Source organism: Sinohyriopsis cumingii, chromosome 18 (genome assembly GCF_028554795.1).
Source record: "Sinohyriopsis cumingii isolate HCF-2022 chromosome 18, ASM2855479v2, whole genome shotgun sequence".
Lineage (NCBI taxonomy): Eukaryota > Metazoa > Mollusca > Bivalvia > Unionida > Unionidae > Sinohyriopsis > Sinohyriopsis cumingii.
Genome location: NC_142978.1, coordinates 6,491,270 through 6,515,788, shown reverse-complemented (window position 1 = coordinate 6,515,788; position 24,519 = coordinate 6,491,270). Strand labels below are relative to the sequence as shown.

The 24,519-nt window shown below is 33.5% G+C and overlaps 1 protein-coding gene across 1 annotated transcript; it reads right to left on the bottom strand.

Moving 5' to 3' along the window:
• Window positions 1-1,265: 1,265 nt before the first annotated feature.
• LOC149776021 (trafficking protein particle complex subunit 4-like) lies at window positions 1,266-23,326 on the bottom strand. The gene is made up of 5 exons (XM_089941705.1): window positions 23,123-23,326; window positions 17,195-17,369; window positions 11,825-11,928; window positions 7,217-7,343; window positions 1,266-2,167 (listed from the first exon to the last, which is right to left on the bottom strand). The coding sequence occupies exons 1-5, from the start codon at window positions 23,295-23,297 to the stop codon at window positions 2,095-2,097; spliced, it is 654 nt and encodes a 217-aa protein (XP_089797831.1). The 5' UTR covers window positions 23,298-23,326; the 3' UTR covers window positions 1,266-2,094.
• Window positions 23,327-24,519: the final 1,193 nt, after the last annotated feature.

Below are 24,519 nucleotides of genomic sequence, written 5' to 3'. Positions count from 1 at the left end.
GTGTAAGAGACTTTGACAATGAAAACGGCAAAGTCGGAGTGCTCTTCTTTCATTACCAGAATTAACAGTCGATTCCACTGGAGAAAACGTTTTTGTTTGCTTGATAATGCTTTGAATAAAAATAAGTTGGCAGAACTGTATGGGGTTTTCAGTTGATACTGCATAAATGATGACTGGAATTCATACAGGAGATGCATTCTATATTTTGAAATATGTCTCCATCATTGTACATATCAGGTTGTCTGTCATATGATGCACCATGCTCCAGGAAAGGCTGCTGATAAATTAGAAGAACTCCTGAAGTATCAAGTTGGCACTGTACTTCATGCGGACAGAGTTGATTTTTTTCATCATATTTCCCAGCTACAAGACCCAATAACTGGAAGATATAAATTCCATCTTCTTTGTCAGGTTATGACAGGAATATTGGTTCTTTACCATTCTAATGGTGACTGTGAGAGATTGTTCAGTATTGTTACAAAAATAAAACTGAATTCAGATCCAGGCTCTGTAACCCAGCACTTAGTGCTCTACTGGTGTGCAAAACATTCATAGTCTCAGCTGGTACAAAGTGTTTTGAAATGCAACATGAGTCTGTTGCTTTTAAAAGCTCAGAGTATTATATATGAAAACCTGAAGCAGTAATTGATGTTAGAAGTCCAGAGGGATAAAGAAATTGTTTTGTACATATGCTCATTAAATGTTTATCATGTTATATGTGAATTACTCTTTTTCTTCTTGGAATACTCTTTTTGTCCACTTGGATTACACTTTTTCCTCACCTGGGGTTGGCATGTACGTAATTGTGACATAAACGAGCTTTGCATTATGAAATAAATGCCATGTTTAATTAGTTTTGTATCTAGATGCTATGTATAACCACATCAATGACAAAACCACTGATTGGAATTTACCAAGATTGGAACAGAGGTTGCCCATGTAGTGTCATAGGGGTATAATTTTCTGTGGTCAAAAATCAAATATACAATTTTATTTTACTACAGTGACATTTTGAAAATGTTTGTACCAAACTTTGTACATGCATACATAAGAGAAGCTGGAATAAAATGTTAAACAAATATCTGGATTATACCCCCTAGGTCATGGTCTAAAAATGAGGGGTGGGGTGATGTGTATAAAAAGTGTTTTGGATTTGCTATGGTTATCTTTCAACACAAGATTTTATCAAGAAGGCTACTGATTTACCTTCAATTATGCAAATCTTCATGTCAAAAGTTGTTTCTTCAACAACAAAAAATTTCAAGGAATTTTAATAATTTTATTATTGCATGTATTTAATAATTTTATCAGTGTATGTATTAAAAGTCATTATATATTCTAATGAAAAACTACAGAAAACTAACACACTTATTTTTGAAGCAAAGTGCCATCATTATAAATTTTCAGATTTTTAACATATAACCATAGTTTTAAGTATCGCTTTTGTCCTTGTATTTAGATTTCAAGATAAATTCAACGTAGGAACTTAAATACATTTTTACAAAAATCAGCTCCTATTTCTTGAACAGTGTTAATAAGAAGTAAATACTGAAAAACCTATTTTAATGTGAACAGACAAGCATCAAAATGTGCACTTAACCACAATACATGCACCACTGGCACAACTTTGGGACAATTACACAGATAAGTTTTAGACCATTACTCAATTAATAGTGACTTCATTCCTGGACGTATAGATGACAATAATTAATCCCCCACTATTCTGGTCTTTTACTGGATCTGTCAGCATAGCTAACTCTTCTTAACTCAGCTCAACTGGAACATTCTCTGCCTTTTCCATCAAGGTGAGAAAGAAACCTAAGATGTAAATCCTTGCCATTGAGAACTGTACACTGTTGTGCATTCCATCAGATGCAAATCGCCCAACACATCAAACTGATGTTTATTCCTACAACTACATCCAAGGCTATTTCATGACCTGACAGAAATGGCTGATCGATGTTCTGGTCATACTCAGCCAAGTCCCATGCAGAATGAATGACAGAATGAATGTGTGAAAGGAAGATAACTCCTCTTTAGAATACCAATCCAGGCACAATATGTCATAAGTAGACAATCCAGAATCCTAACAAATCATACATTGCTGATGCCCAACTTCTCAGCCTGTTCTATTGCACTCTGAAGATTAGAATCAAACAGATCACACCTGGAAAAGAAATATTTTGAAGGTGAAATAATTTTCAACAAGGAGCCAAACTTGAGGAGAAAGAGATCCACAATTAAAAAATCAGTACAACTGTATTATGCAACAAAATATTTCACAACATTGCAAAATTACAAAACTGAAGAAACAAAATTCCAGGGGAGCTGGTAAATTTTATAAATTGTGATAAAATGTGTGCATCAGATCTACTAGTGGAACAAATTGTAAGTGCAGATGAGAGTGAGAAGTATCTCTTGATTTATGTATAAAAATGAGCAAGGAATACTACAAATATGATACTTTAGCATCACTAGATCTTAAAAAGCCAGTGACTGGTGTATGTTAACAGCTTACACATTTTCCTGAATAACTATCAAATAATGTATACAATACTGCAACATAATGTATACAATACTGCAACATAATGTATACAATACTGCAACATAATGTATACAATACTGCAACATAATGTATACAATACTGCAACATAATGTATACAATAATGCAACATAATGTATACAATACTGCAACATAATGTATACAATACTACAACATAATGTATACAATACTGCAACATAATGTATACAATACTACAACATAATGTATACAATACTACAATATAATGTATACAATAATGCAACATAATGTATACAATAATGCAACATAATGTATACAATAATGCAACATAATGTATACAATACTGCAACATAATGTATACAATACTACAACATAATGTATACAATAATGCAACATAATGTATACAATACTACAACATAATGTATACAATAATGCAACATAATGTATACAATACTGCAACATAATGTATACAATACTGCAACATAATGTATACAATACCAGGGATCGTCCTGGGCTTCGCCAATGTCGCAAATTGCGATTTTTTTTCCTTATTGGCGACAAAAATATCCCATCTGGCGATTTTTTTGGCGACAGACTTTTTGGTTATTTAATTTGTACATACAATCATGGATTTTGACTGGATAAATTAAAAGGGAGAATGAAAGGAAGCCACAAACTTGACTAAGCAATGCAATCTGTTACACAAACGATCCTTTGTTCGTATTGACAACCCCATCTTTACAGTGCATTGTTACATCATAATCTGCTTATGCTGACATCTGGGCTGAGTACTGTATACTGTGATACAGTCAATCATGCTACCTAACTATACCTACAACTGACCGACTTCTGAAGACGCGAATAGAACAGATACAATTAATTGAATGGCTAATCCTTCTGTTGTTGTTTTTTTTTTTTTTTTTTTACATATACCAATACAATAGTTTTGCTGAACCTTCATAGAAAACTGATAACCTCTGAAGTACCGACTATTGCGTATAAATACAAAGCAAATGGAAAAAATCTCAATCACAATTATATCTGTCGCCAGTGCAGCATTTTACTCATTGATCTTTTCCTTTTGCATCAATCCGTGTTATGGCTGCAGAGACTTAAACTCTGCAACAAGAAATAGCAAAAAAAAAAAAAAAAAAAGAAAAAAAAAAAGACAGTTTTGCATAACTAATAATAATTATTTATTTCTCAAAATACAGGAGTGAAGAATCCCTAAATTGGGTGTGAATTTATGCTTATATATACGATCCAATATTGCCAGGTGTTGACTCGTGTAAGTTTCATTCGTGGGAATGGAGATCCTAGTTTGCTTGTCGAGAAAATTTATACAGCATTCAGTGATCATTCTTGGGTTTTAGGAAGCAATTCACTTCAAGCTTTGTGAAGCTAGCCATAAGGGGTGGGGGCTGCCGAGAGACTACTGGTGTCACCTGTCAGCACTGTAGACTGTGAACGTGGATTCAGTAAGATGAACCTCATAAAAACTGACATCAGAAATAAACTCTGCATCTCATCTCTCGAGAATTTAATGAGAATCAGCATGTACAGATGTGAAAAATTAGACTTTGAAACTGCATTCAACAAGTTGGCAGCCCTAAAATCGCGACGGATCTTCATATAACACGTTGTAACATTTTGTTAATGCTTATTGTAATTAGAGTATTAACTAACCCATCTTTTGTAATTTTCATTGCCTGTTACATTAATAGACTAAATTAACACTTCAAAAAATGTACACTACTTGTTCTGGTGACACTTTTTGAAAATTGGCGACAAAATATTGAGGTTGGCGATTTTTTTGGCGACAGCTTTTTAAAACCCAGGACCATCCCTGCAATACTGCAACATAATGTATACAATACTGCAACATAATGTATACAATACTGCAACATAATGTATACAAGACTGCAACATAATGTATACAATACTACAACATAATGTATACAAGACTGCAACATAATGTATACAATACTACAACATAATGTATACAAGACTACAACATAATGTATACAATACTGCAACATAATGTATACAAGACTGCAACATAATGTATACAAGACTGCAACATAATGTATACAAGACTACAACATAATGTATACAAGACTACAACATAATGTATACAATACTGCAACATAATGTATACAATACTGCAACATAATCTTGAGAAACATTTTCATGCAATTCCAGAAGGATTTTTGTTTACGACCAGATCTGTTTGTGTAAACCAAAAAGTCAGTCAAAATAGCATGGAAATTTAATCTATCATCTACATAGACATATAAAAAATGCCAACTAATTTCAGTTGTCTGTCTCAAGTAGTTTTCGCTTAATTGTGATAGCAAGCTCTTCTTTAAAAAAAATACCAGGTTTTCAGCAAAAGAAGTAAAAATAAAGTAACACAAGTCCTTGAAGGGACTGACACTGTACTGGATCCAAAACATTTCCAGGAATGCAAGATAAGAACATTTCTTCATTTAAACTTCAGAGTACTGAAACCATCTTTGATATTCTTCAGTGATAGCAAGATGTTCAAATGAGTTGCTTTGGTGGACGTATGGGATATTTGGTTGGTCCATTTTTATTTAGGACCAAAAAAACATAATTAGAAGTCTTTTCATTAAGGTGGTGCCCTACAGTTTCATATTTTGCATAGGGTTAGAATTTTAAAGAAAAAGAATTTCCCTGGCTTTCCTCACTGGTTATACTGGCTATTTAAAAAAGACCTTGTATATCTTATGTATAGTTCAAAGAACCTTTAATTCCCTTTATTTTGGTGTATGATTGATAGGTGTAATATGGGTTATAGATTATACAGCTTGGCCTTACTCCAGATGTGCACTGTTCAAAAAAGTGCTAGCTCCACTTGGTCATTTTCACTTCCTGAACTTCAGAGGTAAATTGTATAAAAAAGTGCAAATAATTTTTTTTTACCTTTTATATATTTGGTAATTCATTCATTGCACTGTCAGAAGTGGTCTAGTCTGGCAAAATTCGTTTTCCCTATTTTAATAGCTGCTACGGATAGTGTACTTTAGACTAATTCAGGCTGATTTTTTTACCACAAGGGAGCAGTCATTTTAGTTAGCAGTGTGCTTAAATTTCCAAAAGTATAATATCCAAAGAAATGTCAGCCACATTACATTAAAGTAGCATTGAGGTATGCCAACATTCTCTCCACAGTGCATGTTTTAAATGCAGACAACTTCACCTTACAAACGTCACTCTCTCAAAAGTACATAATAACTGTTAATCATGAAAATAAGCTAATTATGCTCATTTTTCTCTTGCTTACATAATTTGCCATGAGGCTTGTTTGTGTGAGTAGTGACCTTAATTATGGGGAAATTATTAGTCTTAGAATATAGGAACAGAGTCAATTTAAATTTAAAACTTTTGCATTAAGTAAAAGAACTATAGTGCAAATGTTTCTTTTCATTTATTTGCAATGAAATTAAAAAATAAATGATGAAAAAGCAAATTTGCTTCTTCCATATTAAACAATCGGTAAATATTTTACCCTTTGACCTTTATGAACCTCATTTATTCCATCCCTTTTCAAAGTGTAAAATTTATTGTTGACATCTCAGGAATAATTCTGGCTAGTTTCATGTTCCTGTCTTTCAGCATAACATTGGTTGCTATGTTGACAAAATGTAATGTGCATTTTTAAAATAGCTCACTTTTTATCCTATGGGTGTGTGTGGCTGGACTTGTTAGAGACCTGACACTAATAAATACTGTTCTGCGGGGGGAAATACAGGAGAATTATTCAAAAGGATTGTTTTGATGCTTGTGACTTAAATGTTTCAGCCATACAATCAAAATTAAATCATACAATAATAATAGCTATGTTCTCTTTAACCACCATGTCATTATGACCATCCATTCTAATGGCAGCTATTATGGATGTATGAAAAACACCAATTCATTCAGGACCAGCTAGGTTGCATAAGAAGTCCACTGATGAAAACACCATGTTAATATAGCTATCAGTGCCGATTTAATTAACAATCAACACAAAACTAGTGATATGTTTTCCATTTTGGAAGAGTAATAATAACAAGATTTTCAAGATGACTGCCATGCTGGCCATACTGGATATCAGATGTCCATCTTGGACCAACTGGACATCATAAGTCGTTTGCTGAAGCACAATCCTGATATCACCAGCCTTGTAGTAGAAGCAGAGATATTAAGAGTTGCCAGATGGCAACAGTGGTGGCCATACTGGAGGTCAAACTGGCACTATTTTCAAAGGATGCTGTGTGGAACATGGTGTTGACTTGTGACACTGTCCATAATGAACACAGCTCCTGTAAAGGTCAAAAATGCATTCTTTTCAGGTTCTTACTCTACAGAGTTATTTACAACATAATTTTTACAACACTGTGCAAGTTATAAACCATGCATTGGTGAAATTCATACCAGTAAAATCTGGTTTTGTACCAACTTTTTCTGTCCTTACCAGTACGAGGGACTGGTAGTAGCACTAATGAAGCGGAAACGCTGCTTATATGCATATACAGTCAGTAGATCGGATTTTTCAGGGCAAATCAGTGTACACTTCTAATAAGAATATGAAAGTGAAAATGACCTTATAGGCATATCCAGCGAGTAAAAGGGATTTTTCAGGGCAAAATCTGTATACACTTCTAATAAGAATATGAAAGTGAAAATGACCTTATAGGCATATCCAGTGAGTAAAAGGGATTTTTCAGGGCAAAATCTGTATACACTTCATAGAGTTTCTTGAGAAGGACGTCGATATGGGCCTGTTTTGGATCTGCTATTACTATGAACTTCACACCTGAAATAATTTAGAAACAAAAAATAGATAAAGAAAATGAAAATACTGATTTAATTATATTTCAATACCTCAACTCTTAAATAGGTATTGGTGTAATATAACAAGTCTGGGTTTGATTTTTGGACTAGTTTGATTATATCAAACAAAGACCTATGTGCATCGTACTTGCATTTACACACTCATGACCAAAATCCCTCATAACCAATTTAATTTTCAGCTTTAATGGGGTTTTGGTTTAATGATGTTTTCTTTTATATGATGAGAGATGTTAAGGTTTTCTCTCACATACAAATATTTATATTGTTTGACAAAACAGCAATAGCCAGTTAATTTTCAAAATAGATTCAATCTGTACTTGCTTATAAGACGAGTCCAACTGCAAACTTCACAGATCCAGATCTGCCATCATATAATGCACCTGCAGAACTATGTCTGTGCAGTTTGTTAGGAGTAATCAGTAGAAAAACAACAAAGATCCTGATTTGCATGTGCATTATGCTATAGCATATCAGGATCTTTGTTGTTTGCAGTTTGGTCTGACTTATAAGTAAGTACTACAGTATATGATAATTAGGATTTCATAGCAGCTGTATTGTTTTGACTTAAAAGCAAGTACATACAGTATATGATAATCAGGATTTCATAGCAGCTGTATTGGTTTGACTTATAAGCATGTACATACAGTATATGATATTTAGATTTCATAGCAGCTGTATTGGTTTGACTTATAAGTAAGTACATACAGTATATGATAATTAGGATTTCATAGCACCTGTATTGGTTTGACTTATAAGTAAGTACATACAGTATATGATAATTAGGATTTCATAGCACCTGTATTGGTTTGACTTATAAGTAAGTACATACAGTATATGATAATTAGGATTTCATAGCAGCTGTATTGTTTTGACTGAGCCTGATCATGCTTTAATACTGTATATACTCACTAATAAGTCGAATCCAACTGCAAAATGCAAAGACCCTGATCTGCCATCATATACTGTGCTTGCAGATCTGGGTGTATGAAGTTTGTTTTAAGTAATCAGTAGAACAAACAGCATCAACCTAGATTTGCCAGTGCATTAAGCAGACTGGGTCTATGCAGCTGAACTGGACTTATAAGCAAGTACACACAGCATGTGTAGAAAAATAACATGGGTTTACAGAGATTTTATTGAGTGGTACTAAATTTTCACTTCATATGTTATGTAAAAATCTGGTCAATAATGTCAAACATTTTTACATATCTGTATGAATCCTGAAAGACTACAGGCACTCATTATACTTACATATATCTATCTTTTTTCATATGACATTATCAGCGACATTATGTGCTCCTTAAGGTGGAGGAAATTTGACAATCTGCAGACAATTACAAGCCTTACAGACAGCCTCTTTCTCTTGCACTTGTAAGAACCTAGGACTTAGCCCAAAACCACAGAGGTACCAACCAAGTGCATTAACCCTGCATTATCCATGCCATCCAAATTAACCCTGAATTATACAGGCCATCCACATTAACCCTGCATTATACAGATCATCCACATTATCCATATATAATCCAGGTCATCCACATTATCCCTGCATTAGACATACCATCCACATTATCCCTGCATTAGACATACCATCTACATTATCCCTGCATTAGACATACCATCTACATTATCCCTGCATTAGACATACCATCCACATTATCCCTGCATTAGACATACCATCTACATTATCCCTGCATTAGACATACCATCGACATTATCCACACATAATCCAGGTCATCCACATTATCCCTGCATTAGACATACCATCTACATTATCCCTGCATTATCTAAGCCATCCACATTATCCACACATAATCCAGGTCATCCACATTATCCCTGCATTAGGCATACCATCTACATTATCCCTGCATTATCTAGGCCATCAACATTATCCACACATAACCCAGTCATCCACATTATCCCTGCATTAGACATACCATCCACATTATCCCTGCATTAGACATACCATCCATATTATCCCTGCATTATCTAGGCCATCCACATTATCCACACAAAATCCAGGTCATCCACATTATCCCTGCATTAGACATACCATCCACATTATCCCTGCATTAGACATACCATCTACATTATCCCTGCATTAGACATACCATCTACATTATCCCTGCATTATCTAAGCCATCCACATTATCCACACATAATCCAGGTCATCCACATTATCCCTGCATTAGACATACCATCTACATTATCCCTGCATTATCTAGGCCATCCACATTATCCACACATAACCCAGGTCATCCACATTATCCCTGCATTTGACATACCATCTACATTATCCCTGCATTATCTAGGCCATCGACATTATCCACACATAACCCAGGTCATCCATATTATCCCTGCATTAGACATACCATCTACATTATCCCTGCATTATCTAGGCCATCCACATTATCCAGGTCATCCACATTAACCCTGCATTATCTAGGCCATATACATACAAGGAGGTTTACCTGATGACTGTAACACTGACCTTGAAGAATTTTAAATAAGCTTGAAACACTATGTATTAATGAACTTCACAATACTATAGCTACACATGCACATGTACTCAATTTCAGAAATCCTATAAAATAAGAATTTCAGCTCTTAAATAATATCCCAGCCGAGGGATTACATTGTCTACTGTATGGATTTACTGGGCAAAGGACAAATAATTTCACTTAGAGACTGGGATTTTCTTGTATATGTGCCTACTCTACACATGAATTATATTTCACACCAATATGTTCTTTGGAGAGGATGGAAAGTTAATCATTCCTTCTGTCACTGAGGTGATCATGTACTGTAATTCTAATCTTTAAATGCAAACAAATAGTAATAATCATTTTGACATTGTCAAGGTACATCGAAACAATTATGATGACAACATATGTTCTTATGGGAACTGAAATAAACAAGCTGAGACAATCACCTCAAAGAATACTGTTGGATTGGTGGGTTGAAGTGACACTTCATGCTCACTTAAATCCATCATACAAATTAAATGTCACTGACTTAACATAATCAATGACCTTAGTTTGTTTTGTGCACCATGACATAACAATAATTTCACTACTGCTTGACAACCAACATATGAACTTAAAACCATGACTGACTCTTTGGTTGGCCAACTTGTATAAGTTAGATTTGGAAATAGCTATCCATGTTTTAAATTAGCTGAATTTGCAAGTTACTCAATTTGCCAAGATCAAAAGACAGTAGACTTATGTGAAAAGCCAGTGACGAACAGGAAATCTGAAGAAGCTGTATATAGCTATTCTTTGTGAACTATGAACCAAAACTTTCCTGCCTTGACAGACAGATTCAAATACTGAATGATCTCTGAACCTAATGAAAATATATTTAATTCATAACTCTTCTCGAGGACACTTTTTTTCTTCAGTTAGTTCATAAGCAAATAGGTGAAGATGTCAAACTATACCTGTCACACTAGCCCAAAAAGCGACTTCAAATTCAGTTGTGATAAAACGACTTCATTTCCGACCATTCATCAAACTAATTGCTTTTACCCTCTAGCCTAATGATAAAACCTGCTTTGCTTCTGACATATTGACACCTTTCAGTTACACTGTCAACAAGACTGAAAAACAAGCAGAATATGAAATGTTTGCATGTCAATTCACGTGATATTCCTATATCAAAACAGTGCCTTCCCCATGAAGGAAAATTTTATTTTGCATAGACTCTGTGGTCACAATAGATCTGCACCAGTGACAGCTTAAGGCAGAAGAAACTGTTGTCTGTCTAGGAAGCAACTGTTGTCTGCTTACCACTGAAGGCAGGTGACTTACAGTGCAGGACAGTTGTAAAGAAAATTTGCCAGGGAGAAATCAGAATGGCTACTGTGAACAGGTGACCATTGGGTAAACGTGACTGTTAGGACAGGGTTGACTGTACTTAATTTCACCATTTTCCCATATCATCCAATACTGACTCCCAAAATGAGACATATAACTTTTAAAAAAATCAAAGCTATATATTTAATTAGCATACTTTAAAAATGCAAACAGCGTGAGATATTTATTTTCATTTGAATATCGATCTAAATGATACTGGTGATTTTCACTCACAGGGACAGCAGGTGAAGCCAGCTTATTTTTTAAGAAAAAATTCATTTTATAAAGTAAATACATAGTTCAAAATAATGTGTTTCTTTTTAGGTTCAGTATAATTATCAGCTGTTTAATTTTGCAGATCTATGATTCATATTTTAAACTTGTTTGAGAAATTATGAATATTTTGTCTTGGTAATTCATGGATATATAGTTCTTTGCAAAATATAAATAGCATGGGAATAAAATAAAATCTGCAGTAGCCTGTATCCATCTGTAAATCCAAGAGATTTCAACAGTAAAGTGAGGTGTAATTCAGTGGATACAACATGAGTGGAGCCTAGTCAATATACTTTGTGTACAGTATCTTTACCTGTCATGGTCTGATGACAATGAAGTTTGAATGTATCAGTCTCCAGAACCTCAATTCCCGATGACCTCAAGTCAGGTGACAGCTGTGACCCAATGGCAAACAACCTGAATAGACTATTCCATTAGTATACCAATGTATCAACAATGACTGAGATTTTATTATACTGAGTCATTATCTCCACTCAAAAATATTACTTTATACTCTCCTTATAAAATGTTTTCTTCCATAAAAACAAACTGCAAAAATGTTTATCATGGAAGTTTAATTCAACAAAACAATTGTACAAAATTAGCCAAAGCTGAACATATAATATGATGATGATCTATTTACTTCTGTAGGTAACAATTTTAGTGTTTGTTTAATCTCTTCAATAGCTATGGTGGTGTGCTCAAGGGAGGTAACTTTAGAAACATCATTTGTTATCGTTATATAATTGAAAAAGAATCCATGTGAATATTAGAACATGTAAATTAGTATGTGTATTTCATTTGCACTATACACATAATGTGACATTAGGTAATTTATACCAAAAATGAAGTACAGAGATGTCAAATATAGTTTTGCTTTGCATAGCTCATACATGTATGCAAATAGTAAAGATGGTACTATGGACTTGATGTGCCACATTGCATGTATTCTGAGGCCTGCAGTCCTCTCTATCAGTCACTGTCAAAATTGATTATCATGCACCAAAGTAATTGTGGTTAAAGTCATCCTGACAAAAAAATGTCAGCCCATTTATTTGCAGTTTTGTATCTGTAAAGTTGATTTAAAATTTAAATTTACATTTTAATCTGCACTGTATAGCCAGTATTGTGCTGACACATATATACATATGACAGGACAAACAGTCATCATACAAAAAGAAAAATTTTTCTATTTTATAAAAGTAGAAGTAATATAATGACTGAAGAAAAAACAAACTTGATTTTGTTTTTAGATTTTAAAAAGAAATCATTGTTCTTAAAATATGTATCAAATGCTATTGTAACTGCCCACCCCTAAAACCAGATTTTAATGGATAAAGATCACAGGCTTTCAGTATCCTCTGAGTAAAAGCAGAGTTCATGCATCAAAAATTACCATGATTAGCCACTACAGTTTAAGCCTCGAATGAAAAGAATGCATCGTACAGTCAACCATTCCTATAATTATTCACATGTACAATACACAGTTAACCTGTTGAGGGTAACATATCACACCATGCAATGTTTAGTTATTAATGTGGAAAGTTATCACTGAATAAACATATTGGTTCCTACTTCCAATGTAATGGTCTGAAAATAAAAAAAAATTATGCGGTCATAGGCATACATACTTAAGTAAAACAAGAATTGATTTTCAGTTACCATTTTTGGTTCAAAGGTTGTACTGAGATAGACTGAATCATCTGGTTTAAAGATTCTAGCATGAACAAAGCTAAAAAAATCTAATAAATATTAACCAAAGTCAGTGAAGCAATTAAATATGCCAGGTCATAGTGACCTACTTTGTGAAACAGGTGCATCTCCTCATCAAGTTTCATGAATTTATGTATAATGGTATACATTCAGGGTGCACACAAAACTAGTCATGAACTAAATGCAAAAAAGCCTAACACAGGCCAGTACAATGTAAAATGTAGATCACTGTGACCTTTGTTCATTGTAACGGTGTGATATTCATCAATTTTAATGATTCTAGCATCAACAGAGCATGGGAAATAAACATAAAACTCACTATTTAACAAATGTCAGTGATTCATGGGTCAAAGTGGGTCAAAGTACGCTATTATTTACATGGGGAATAAGGTCCCTCACCAAATTTCATGATTCAAGGTATAATATTACAGTGTGCAAATGATCTGAACTAAATGGAAAACATGTCCTAGCACATACCATATTTTCAAAATATTCAGAGGAAATATTTTCATGCAAGTAATTTTTGGACAATGTAACTATGATGAAGTTCCCTTGATTTTGTCGCGAATAGGGACGTATCAATCTTTAAATTATACATGTTCATAATTAGTATGCAATTTTTAATGAAATGAATTTACCAATAACTAAATTAATTTGAGTTCATTGTGACTTGGCCGTATTACTGTCCAGACACGTAACTAATCTTCATTTCTTTAAATCTATTTTCATGCTCATTAACAGTCGAGGCTACCTACAGGGGCTACTTACAAATGAAATTAAGACTATCGGTAAATGGTTATAGTGATGGGGGGGTCCAATAGTCAAACAGTGCAAGACACTGACCATGACAGTTAGCCCAGAACACTGTATTATCGTGTGACCATGATGTGGTCCAGATATGTAATTATTAAGAGGGTTTGTACTTGTCAACATTAATGTTCATCAACAAAGGTGAAATTGTGTGACACCTTTCTCTGCAATTAATGTCTACACAGAATGATCATTGTCTGTTGGATATTTTAATTTCCCACTCACAGCAAGCACACAATTCATGAAAAGTTTCATGAATTCACAGTAAATGACTCATTTGGATGAAATCCTTGTAAAATTAAGTACATAATTTCTTAAAACTCCAATGCAGCCATTATGAGCAAAAAGTCATATATGCCAATCATCTGAATAATATTGAATCTTGATGGATATTGTTACTAAACATTATAGGATTCTATTAAAATCCAATAATATTGACGTTAATCACATTATGAACCATGTAATTTCTCTCCGAACTGAGATACCTTGCCGTTTTCCAAAATGTGAATGAATTAATCCAGTGTTGACTGGCAACATCCATGGCTCAACTGATTTCAGTTGAAAGCTGGCACACAAGATACGATGACATCACTGCTGTAAACATAAGAAGCTAACTCCATGCTATGTTGGATTGTCTTCTGCCCAAGTTTGCCCTTCACATTTTACTCCATGCTATGTTGGATTGTCTTCTGTCCAAGTTTGCCCTTCACGTTTTACTCCATGCTATGTTGGATTGTCTTCTGTCCAAGTTTGCCCTTCACGTTTTACTCCATGCTATGTTGGATTGTCTTCTGTCCAAGTTTGCCCTTCACGTTTTACTCCATGCTATGTTGGATTGTCTTCTGCCCAAGTTTGCCCTTCATGTTTTACTCTTTGCTATGTTGGATTGTCTTCTGCCCAAGTTTGCCCTTCATGTTTTACTCCATGCTATGCTGGATTGTCTTCTAAGCCCAAAAGTTTGCCCTTCATGTTTTACTCCAGTACACCAGCTGATCACCAATTTTAACCTGAGTCTTATTTTTACCCAACGTATACTTTTCCTCCTCAGATCCACTTTAAAAAAGTGGTCCTGTCTCTCTTCATTCCTTGTCAAATCAATTTTTGTGCCACATGCAAATGTTGTTTGTTTTAAGACTAGTAGCTAATGGAAATTTGTCAAATGTATCACATAATTACTTGTGGAGCACTCTAGAGAAAGGCTGGAATTATAAGTGACTTCCTTGACTGAATTAAACTGAATATCTCGATATCATTTAAACCTGATAGCCTGATTATTACAAAAAACAGTTCATTATTGACAGTTTTTTTAACAAATCATTTCCTTCCTTCTGAACAATAGTTAGACCGGAAGACGTGAAATTTATGATAAACGGTGGCATTAGGGGTTTAAAATTTATAAATCATCAGAGTTCAAATATTACAGTACGAAAATCAATAAAAAATGTAATGGTTTGTGTACACTGTCTTGTAGTCCTCTTAGCTGAATATAAGGATCATGACATCGAAAACTAAGGGAAAAATGACTTAACCAACTGTCCATAAAACAATAGCTGAATAAGTATTTAAAAAATCATCAGAAGTTGAAGATCACAGACTCCTCTAATCAAAGTAAAGTGCAAATGTTAAATGTATTTTTCCCAGGATCACACAGTTACTGAAATTATGTCTTTTTTTATAACAGAAAATCTGTGTGGCCACTTAAAAGCATGTCATACAATACCATATATACTCACGTATAAATCAAGTCCAATTGCAGAAAAAACAGACCCTGATCTACTATCACATAATGTCATATCAGATCAGAATTGATGTAATTCTTTCTACCGATAACTCCTAGCAAACTGTGTAGATGCAGATCTGGCAGTACATAATGTGATGGCAGATCTGGTACCATGCAGTCTGCAGTTGGAATTTATAAGCAAGTAAACATGGTGTTCTTTTTAGGATTTAAATTGGGACACAAGAGAAAACCATGCATTTTAAGTCCAATTTCTCCAACAGTTCATAGCACCATGATACATTTAGGGGCCCCGAGTGGCCGAGTGGTCTAAAGCACTCTCTGTTACGGATCACTGCCATCTCACCTCTGTCTGTGTGGGTTTGAGTCTAGGATTCAGCATATGTGGGTATGTGAGAAAGCTTGCCAGTAGCTTCTCATGGGTCGGTGGTTCTTCCCTGGGTTTTCCAGGGTTCTTCCTCCACCATGAATACTGGCCGCCATGCATAGCCTATCATGTGCTGAAAAATGGCGTTAAACCCTACAACAACAACAACAACATGATACATTTAGGCAAACTGTGACACCATACTGACAGGGGTGCAACAATTTGCTGGTGTATTAGTACAAAAGATAATTCTGCCCTTTTGATTAAGAAATCAATACTAAAGGAGACTCAATTCAAAACAATATATACCTTAGTCATTTTTAATCTTCCACAGCCATCAGTAATTATTATTCATTTGCTTTTTATTTTTGACATGTATTCATATGTATTATATTGCAATATGTCTATCACAATACGAATCAATACCTGGTATAGGTGTATCGTCACATCCCTACATTTTTTACAACAAAGAACACCTTTAAATATAATTAATAATTAACCTACAGAATTAATGATTATGTGCAGAGCAAAGTTTCATGGAAGAGCATTGGACCACCAATTGGCTAGGTGTAAAATAGCTTAATTAAAAATCTGTCCAAGTATGGAGGATACACTAACTATTCAAAAGTCCCGAATCAAGTAAACAGCACAGGCTACATGTGATTATTATTGGGAAATGTTCTTTTCTATGAGGGTGGTTGCAATGGAAATTTTTACCATAATACTATGAAATCTTCCCCTCAACACAAGAATCTATTATATGTGCTAGTTCTTTATGAAAGATTGTGTTTCACAGACACTAGATGTTTATCTAATCTATATATTTATGGACATTTTAAAAATTAAGGGAGTTAAAGTTAATGACTTAAAAGACTATGCACAATCTGCGGAAAATCACAATCAAACATCAATTTCCCCTTTCTAATACTTTGTCAAATGCACGAATGTTCTGATTCAACAGCAAGAGGCCCAAATAGGCATGACATCATTCACGTGCCTGACATTCAAAATGTATATAAATATTTAAAAAAAGATCAAATCTTAATAATACTTACGAGTGAAACATGCTGGCTAACATGATTTTTTCATTGGTTGTAAGTTTGGGACGACCAAACTTGATATCTAGTGGAAAATTTTCCTGTGCGGCAAGAAACTCCATAATATCTCGTCCATCTTGTAGATATCGACCCTCCACAAGCTTCCCATTTATTGCTAATAATGTGTGTCCCACTGTAAAAATAACATAAAAATTAAGGAGCCTGTAAACAAAAAAAAATAAATAAATAAACCCAGAACTTTATAAACTTGTGAAAAGCTTTACCCCAAACACTCTGACCCAAAGGCAAAGGAGTTTACGATGGTCATAACCTTTTGTACACCTGGGAAACATGCATTTTGCAAAATCTAGCCTTTTAGAGGGGATAATTTCCACAATGCAGCAACTCATTTCTCTCTATAACAATATCCTTTCATATATCTGGATCCTAAATTTGATAACTACATTTTAACATTTGAAATGGAGATTGTCTGCCATTTTGTTTTACCCAGATGTATATAGCCAGTGACTTGCTATCACCATGCCTGTAGGTCACGTAATCTAGTTATAACCTTACAGAAGTATTTCCACCCTATTAGAATAATATTTTATCATAGCTACTGGATTTTATATCTTGATAAATGACCAATCATATTCCTAGAATTTTGTTCATGAAGCAATATAATGATGAGTGACTCCTGTCATGGAAGAGTACTAAATTACACAATTGTAAAGTAGTAATCAGTTTTTATTATACATTACTGTGAAAGAGATGAGAGAATTATTAGTATGCAAGTGCTGAGTCATATATTTGCAAGGAAATATATATATTGCAGATTTATAGAGGGATTCTTGGTGGCTGAGTGATCTAAGGTGCTCATCTTTACAGATCACACACATCAGTCCATGTGAGTTCTGAGTCTCTGGCTTGGTCAATGTGGGTTTGTGAGAAAGCTTGCCAGCAACATCAGTGGTTCCTTCTGGTGGGTTCCCAGGTTCTTCTTCCACCAGATATACAGGCTGCCGTATACAGTCTATCATGTGCTGAAAAATGGTGTTGAACCTACAACAATAGAGTGACAGAAAATAAATGCCAATGTGTGATAAAAAAAATGAAAATATTTTTTTTCACAATTTGTTTTTAACTTGTGATATAAATTTGTTATTATGCTGATAATCAAAAATTTAACAAATATTTTTCACAGATAACTCAGAAACACTCCTAGTTTATTGAAATTATTATAATTTGTAACTTAACCTTTCAGTACGTCATGCCTGTGATATTATGCAGATCTCCAGAATAGTAATGTTAACATGTTAAAATAACTAAATCCTTACTTTATAATATATAATTGAAATTTGTTAAATGTATGTACATATGTATTTAATTATATACAAAGATTAATGGTAAATCAGCACAATAATGGCTATCTAAAGTCAATTAAGGTCAAGTGTCAATAAATATATTAGAACTTGTTAATTGTTTTACTTTTGTAATCATTTTCCAATATTTCATTTTAGAGGAAAAACTACCCAAAATTTGATGACGATAAATCTCCAGCACTTTTGCCTAACCCCAGCAATTCTGTAGCAAATGGCAAGGTTACACAATGAAAGAGGAGAGGGAGACTTTAGCTTGGCATGCCTTAATCTCTCAGTATAAGACAAAGAAACAAATCATAAATATAAGACAACAGTTTACTGGTATTGAAAGTTCCTTTATTTATTTATCATCTATTTCCAATCCTGTATTCAGCAAATATTATAAATTATGCCAATTTTGCAATAAATTATAAATTATGCCAATTTTGCAATAAGCAATGTCCAATAGAAAATACTGTGTATACCCCATTATAAAATAAAATTCTTGCATTTGCATGGCAAATGATCATGGTTCTCCATTGCATTTTGAAAGGTGCAGTCCAGGACTCCTTCCTTGGAAAGAGCTGCTGTCCCAGTCCTAAAACTAGAAATCCCAATAATGATTACTTTTCTCTATGCAATGGTTTAGAACACTGTGAATTGTGTTGTCACAAATGTATATATACCATCAGATTGGGATGTTCATTCATTGTGAAATAGTTAGTGTTATGATATACCAATGAAAAATTAGGGCAGTTGATAAACACAATACTTGTAGTTGTTTGTGATAATACAAGTCTAAGGTCTAAGGTGATCATCTTTACAGATCACCGACATCTCACCTCCATCCGCATGGCTTAGATTTCAGGCTCAAGTCTGCCTGTAGCTACCTGTGGGTTGAGGGTTCTTCTAGGGTTTTTCTGTGTTCTTCCTGCACCAAATATAATTGCCACCATGTACAGACTATCAGGTGATGAAAACTGGCTTAAACCCATACTAACTAATCAACGAACCAACCAATAGCTACATGTATATTAATTCTCAATGCCTTTACCATGGCATTCTTCAATTTTGTGTGCAGCTAGAAGGAATCAAGGAAGAGATTACACTTTCTTTTTATATATTAATTTATTTAATTAGCTTAATTCCATTCAAATCAATACATATTCCAAGATACTGGAAGAATAAATAAATGGCCATATTCCATTCACTTTTTTGCATTTCATCATAAGCAAAACAGCAAAATAAAGTCCCTTTATCACGAACAAACTTTATCAAATTTCAACACAGCAGTTTCAGGATCAAAATCCTTAAGTTCTGGATCTGGTTTTCCTTGGGCTGTATTGCACTTTCCTACCACACGGTCACACTATGTATATAAAGCTAACAATGCTCCATTGTTTTCTCACATTTTGGCCCATGCTAATGCCCTATTCCATGAGTCATTCCACACATATCTCAGTCTCTTTGACAAAATGTCTTCTTTATGAAAACTAGATGCATTTACTGATTTCTGTTGACCAATCTCACAAGAAACAGGCTTGAGCTTGTACATTACACTGAAAAACAGCTCAATTATTGATGGCTTATGATGATTAACATGAAAGTTTGTATACCTTCAACAAATAAAATAAAATCTACGATCTTTGCACTACTTTTCAAGATACTGGACATGATAAAATGCAAGTGTTCCAAACAATGCTTAAGAATTTATAATATGATGGATTAAAACTGTGTTGAGTAATGTTTATCAAAGAGGGGTGTCATATCGCATGCATATGCAGATAGTCTTTGTGTTCAAAATCCTTATGAACTAACCATCAATTAACTGTGTCCTAATCTCCTTGTCTGCTTAGATCTTAACTATGCAGCTACACATAATCCCATTATAGTGAAGTTTTTTTATAGCTTGAAAACTGCAGGATTGATACCATATTTGACAGCATATTCTTAAGCTATTCTTACACAGCGGCCATCTTTTGAGCATATTCTCAAATTTATGAGTGGAATTAAAGAGAATAATAAAAATTGCAAAAACAACTTTCTATTGCTTTATTTTTATTTTATCTTTTCATGTAGCAAGTTGTAAATGTTTAAATTTTAAACCAGAACTACCCCATACCTGGTAATTAATATTTACTCTGGACAGATAAAGACCATTAACTTGCTGTAGAAGAAGGTGTGAAATAACATGTATTATATACCTATCAAATTTCTACCCAAGAATGAGCCAGAATTTTAGCATCGAATCCATAAAGTAAAAAAAAATGAAACTCTTGTTTTCTGATCCTGTATTACTATAATATCAAAATAGGCTGGAAATACTTTTTCTTCAAGATTTCCTTGTTACAACTAAACAAGTGCAAATATCTATGCCATAACTTATGTGGACATACAAATGGATGGAAATGATCAGTATTCTCTTTAACAGGAAGGTATGATCAAGTGCTAACAAAACGTCCAATAGTGCTCTAAATAATTTTCACATTAATGCTGTCATTTCCATGCTAATGCCCCAACAAACCTCTCACAATCTCCTGCCAGAAACAGTTCAAATGCTATCAGCTGTGCCTTGCAGAGAAACCTTCCTAGTTATTCAGCTAGTGAAATCTTCTGTGATGCAACATTTGACAACTGCACAATAGCTATAAATCACTTATTTGGGTCCGCTGCCCTTATGCACAACAAATTTGTGTTATTAACAGTGAGAGCAGTGAAAATGGGTGACTGTTGCTAAACACGCTTCATTTGCAAACAATTAGTTAAGCTCATATTAGCTGTTTCTTGAAATCAAATTCAGTTTATGACTTAAGATGAAGATTGTATCAGAAAGGTAGAAATGTTATGCCTTTCTTTTGAATCATGTTTTGGGATTTTCTTAATTTATGTGAAAATTTATAAGTACATAACAACAGGCCAAGAAAAAGAAATATGTGCATTTTCTATTGCACAGGTTTTAAAATTAAGGTAGCAGGCTTTTTTATATATAAAAAATTATGTTTTTAAACATTATATAAGTTTAATGTGATTTTGAGTGATTTTTTTTTTTTCATGGCAGAAAAGTTCTAGGGTCACCAATGAGAAGTTAGGATGGCCAGCCAATCTGAAACACATTTTTTGTTTGGCCTTATCAGAGCAATTTGACATTGGTATATATATATATATATATATATATATATATATATATATATATATATATATTGAATAATGATTACTATATTTATCTTTCTCTAAAATAAACCTTTGTTGTAAAATTATCTGTCATATTTTCTAGCAAGTTCAAATTTAGCAACCAGCAAGTTTGATTTTCTTGTGAATATTCTGACTTTAAGAAAAAAGAAAATAAAGTGTCCAGTCCTGAACTAATCTGTGGAGGTGGTATCAAGACAATTCGGCCCAAATGCACTTACAACGACAAGTAACTTTTCTTCAAACAGATAAGCAGGCACTCCATATGAATCTGATATAAGTTAACTTTGACAAAATATTTTTGGAAAATGTTTATATAATTTGTATATCATTATATTATTCAAATTTAAGCATTTGGTAACACAACCATGTAGAATTATAATCATTTTGTCTTTTGGGATATAATGCATGCAATGTATGAAATAAAGAGACATCACCTTTTCCTTTCTTGTTCTTCAAAAATAATTATTAGTAAAATACACTAATTTGTTCCTACAGATGAATGTGTGCATTGGTCTGTGAACACCATTTCATTCTCAATTTAATTAGTTTGTAAAATAGAATAGGTTTTAGAAAAAAAATGGAACAAATCTGAGACAAATTTAATTATTTTGACATTCTAAATGTAATGTTTGCATAATGTTTTCTTCAGTAAGATTGATTCTTATAAAGGAACAATTAAATGTCATGCAGGTAAAATATATATATATTTATTACAATATCTCATGGATGGTGTTACCAATCTCTGAAAAATTAATATGAATATGTATACATATTAAGTATTATTGTTGCATAAATCAATCACCTGAAGACTTAAAATGAGAATGTCCTTGTGCGGGAGTATATAATTTTTACCATAAAAAAATACATGTAAATAAATATCGTAATTAAAATGAACAAGATATGTCATTTTGTTTTTTCATTCATATGTATGTACATTACAGAGTATTAACATATTTTTTTAAAGAATATCATGACAGTTTAGTTTGTTTAAATTTGCTAAAAAAAATTCTAAATCCTATTCTAATTTACAAGTCACAAAAATCGTTATATATATATATATATATATATATATATATATATATATATATATATATATATATATATATAGAGTAGGGCCGAATTGTCTTTCAAGCTAGGCGGAATGGTCTTATTTTCGGTCCAACTGAACTGTCAATTAACCTGTAGAGGTCGTCACAAATTTACTTCATGAAACATTAAATATTTGGATAGTTCTTTAACCTATCCAAAACGCAAGTACATATTCATAAATTTTATTCCAGTACAATCATTGTATGTAAGAACGTGTGTCGTATCTGGAAGCGTGTTTCTACTGTATAAATCGCTGATGCTCGAAAAAGGGGAGGGTCATCAATACATAATATAATCACTGCACCTTTGATTCCATCCCTTTCTCCGAACGCGACCACAACTTTCTCGTCAAAGACTTTTAAAACAGTTTCAAGCGGAAAACTGAATGTCTTCTCAACTTCCGGACGATTTGTAAAGTGGTCATATTGATATATCAAACCGCCAGCTTTGTTAATGATGTACACACTGTAGATTGCCATTTCTTTTATGGGAAATAAGCGTGTAAAGACTTCCGTCAATACTTTTCTTGCTGGGTGACAAATTGGAATAAGAAATTTCTCGAGATATATTGTCCATCAAGTTGGAATTCCAAATTACTGCTGATGCTGCTGAAACTCTCTCAAGAAAGAAAGAAAGAAAGAAAGAAAGAAATTGCAATAAGAGGTTTTCGGCTTCTTTTCAGTGAAACATAATTACAGAGAGCATCGGTGTACAGGAATATACCTCGCAGGCAATGGGGGGGGGGGAGTCCATGTCGATTGTTTGGAGGACAAAATTCGACCTGTTGCATAATATCCACATTCCTACCTTGTTTTACAGGTGATATGCATTACTCGACAATAGTCTTGTACAATGTGACAATCTAATTATTGATGGTGACCTAAAAAAAAAATTACATGCAGGGCTTTCCCAAATTTTGTTGCCTATGTAATATTTTTATATTGCATGCTTAATTAGAGACAGAGAATCATTTCGTACCCATGTCGTTCCGTACCAAAATGAGCCGTTTCAATGGTCGTTCCGTGCACAACACTATGGTCGTTTCGTACACAAAAATATAGTCGTTTCGTACCCAAAGCTATAGTTGTTTATTGCACGCATCGAAGTAAAACTATCAGCACCAAGATTATTTTCAAGTATAGTTCCTATATATTTCAAAAGTTATTATATTTCAAACTGCTACATGTTTGATTTTAGGTATTGTTTTAGTGACAGTGATTATCTTTGGACCATTCGCCGAAAACACATGCTCGCGCAAGTTTACATATTCGCGCTTACACGAAAAATTTTTTGTTGCCTTTTAAAGCAAAACATTTTTGTATGTAAGGAGACAAAATGTGCCTTTAATTAAATCTGTCTCTATGTTTATTCCTTTGTGTTTGTCTGATTTCTGTATGTGTTTTAACTCATGGTAATATCATGAACATGAAAATAGCTACTTCATTACACTGATAAATAAACTGTTTTTGATAGAAAAGAATACCATTAATAGGTTGAAGACATTTTCTCTCCATATCCAAATATAATGCAAAACTTCAAACTACACAAAATTTGTATACAAGGCATCTCACGGCATACTAGAAAGAAAAAAAACTGAATGTTAAAAATGGCGATAAATCTCATTTTAGAATCTAACGAGACATCCATTTCAAAGATGTGTGTGTGTGTGTGTGTGTTTAGATGGAGGGATGGACATGTATA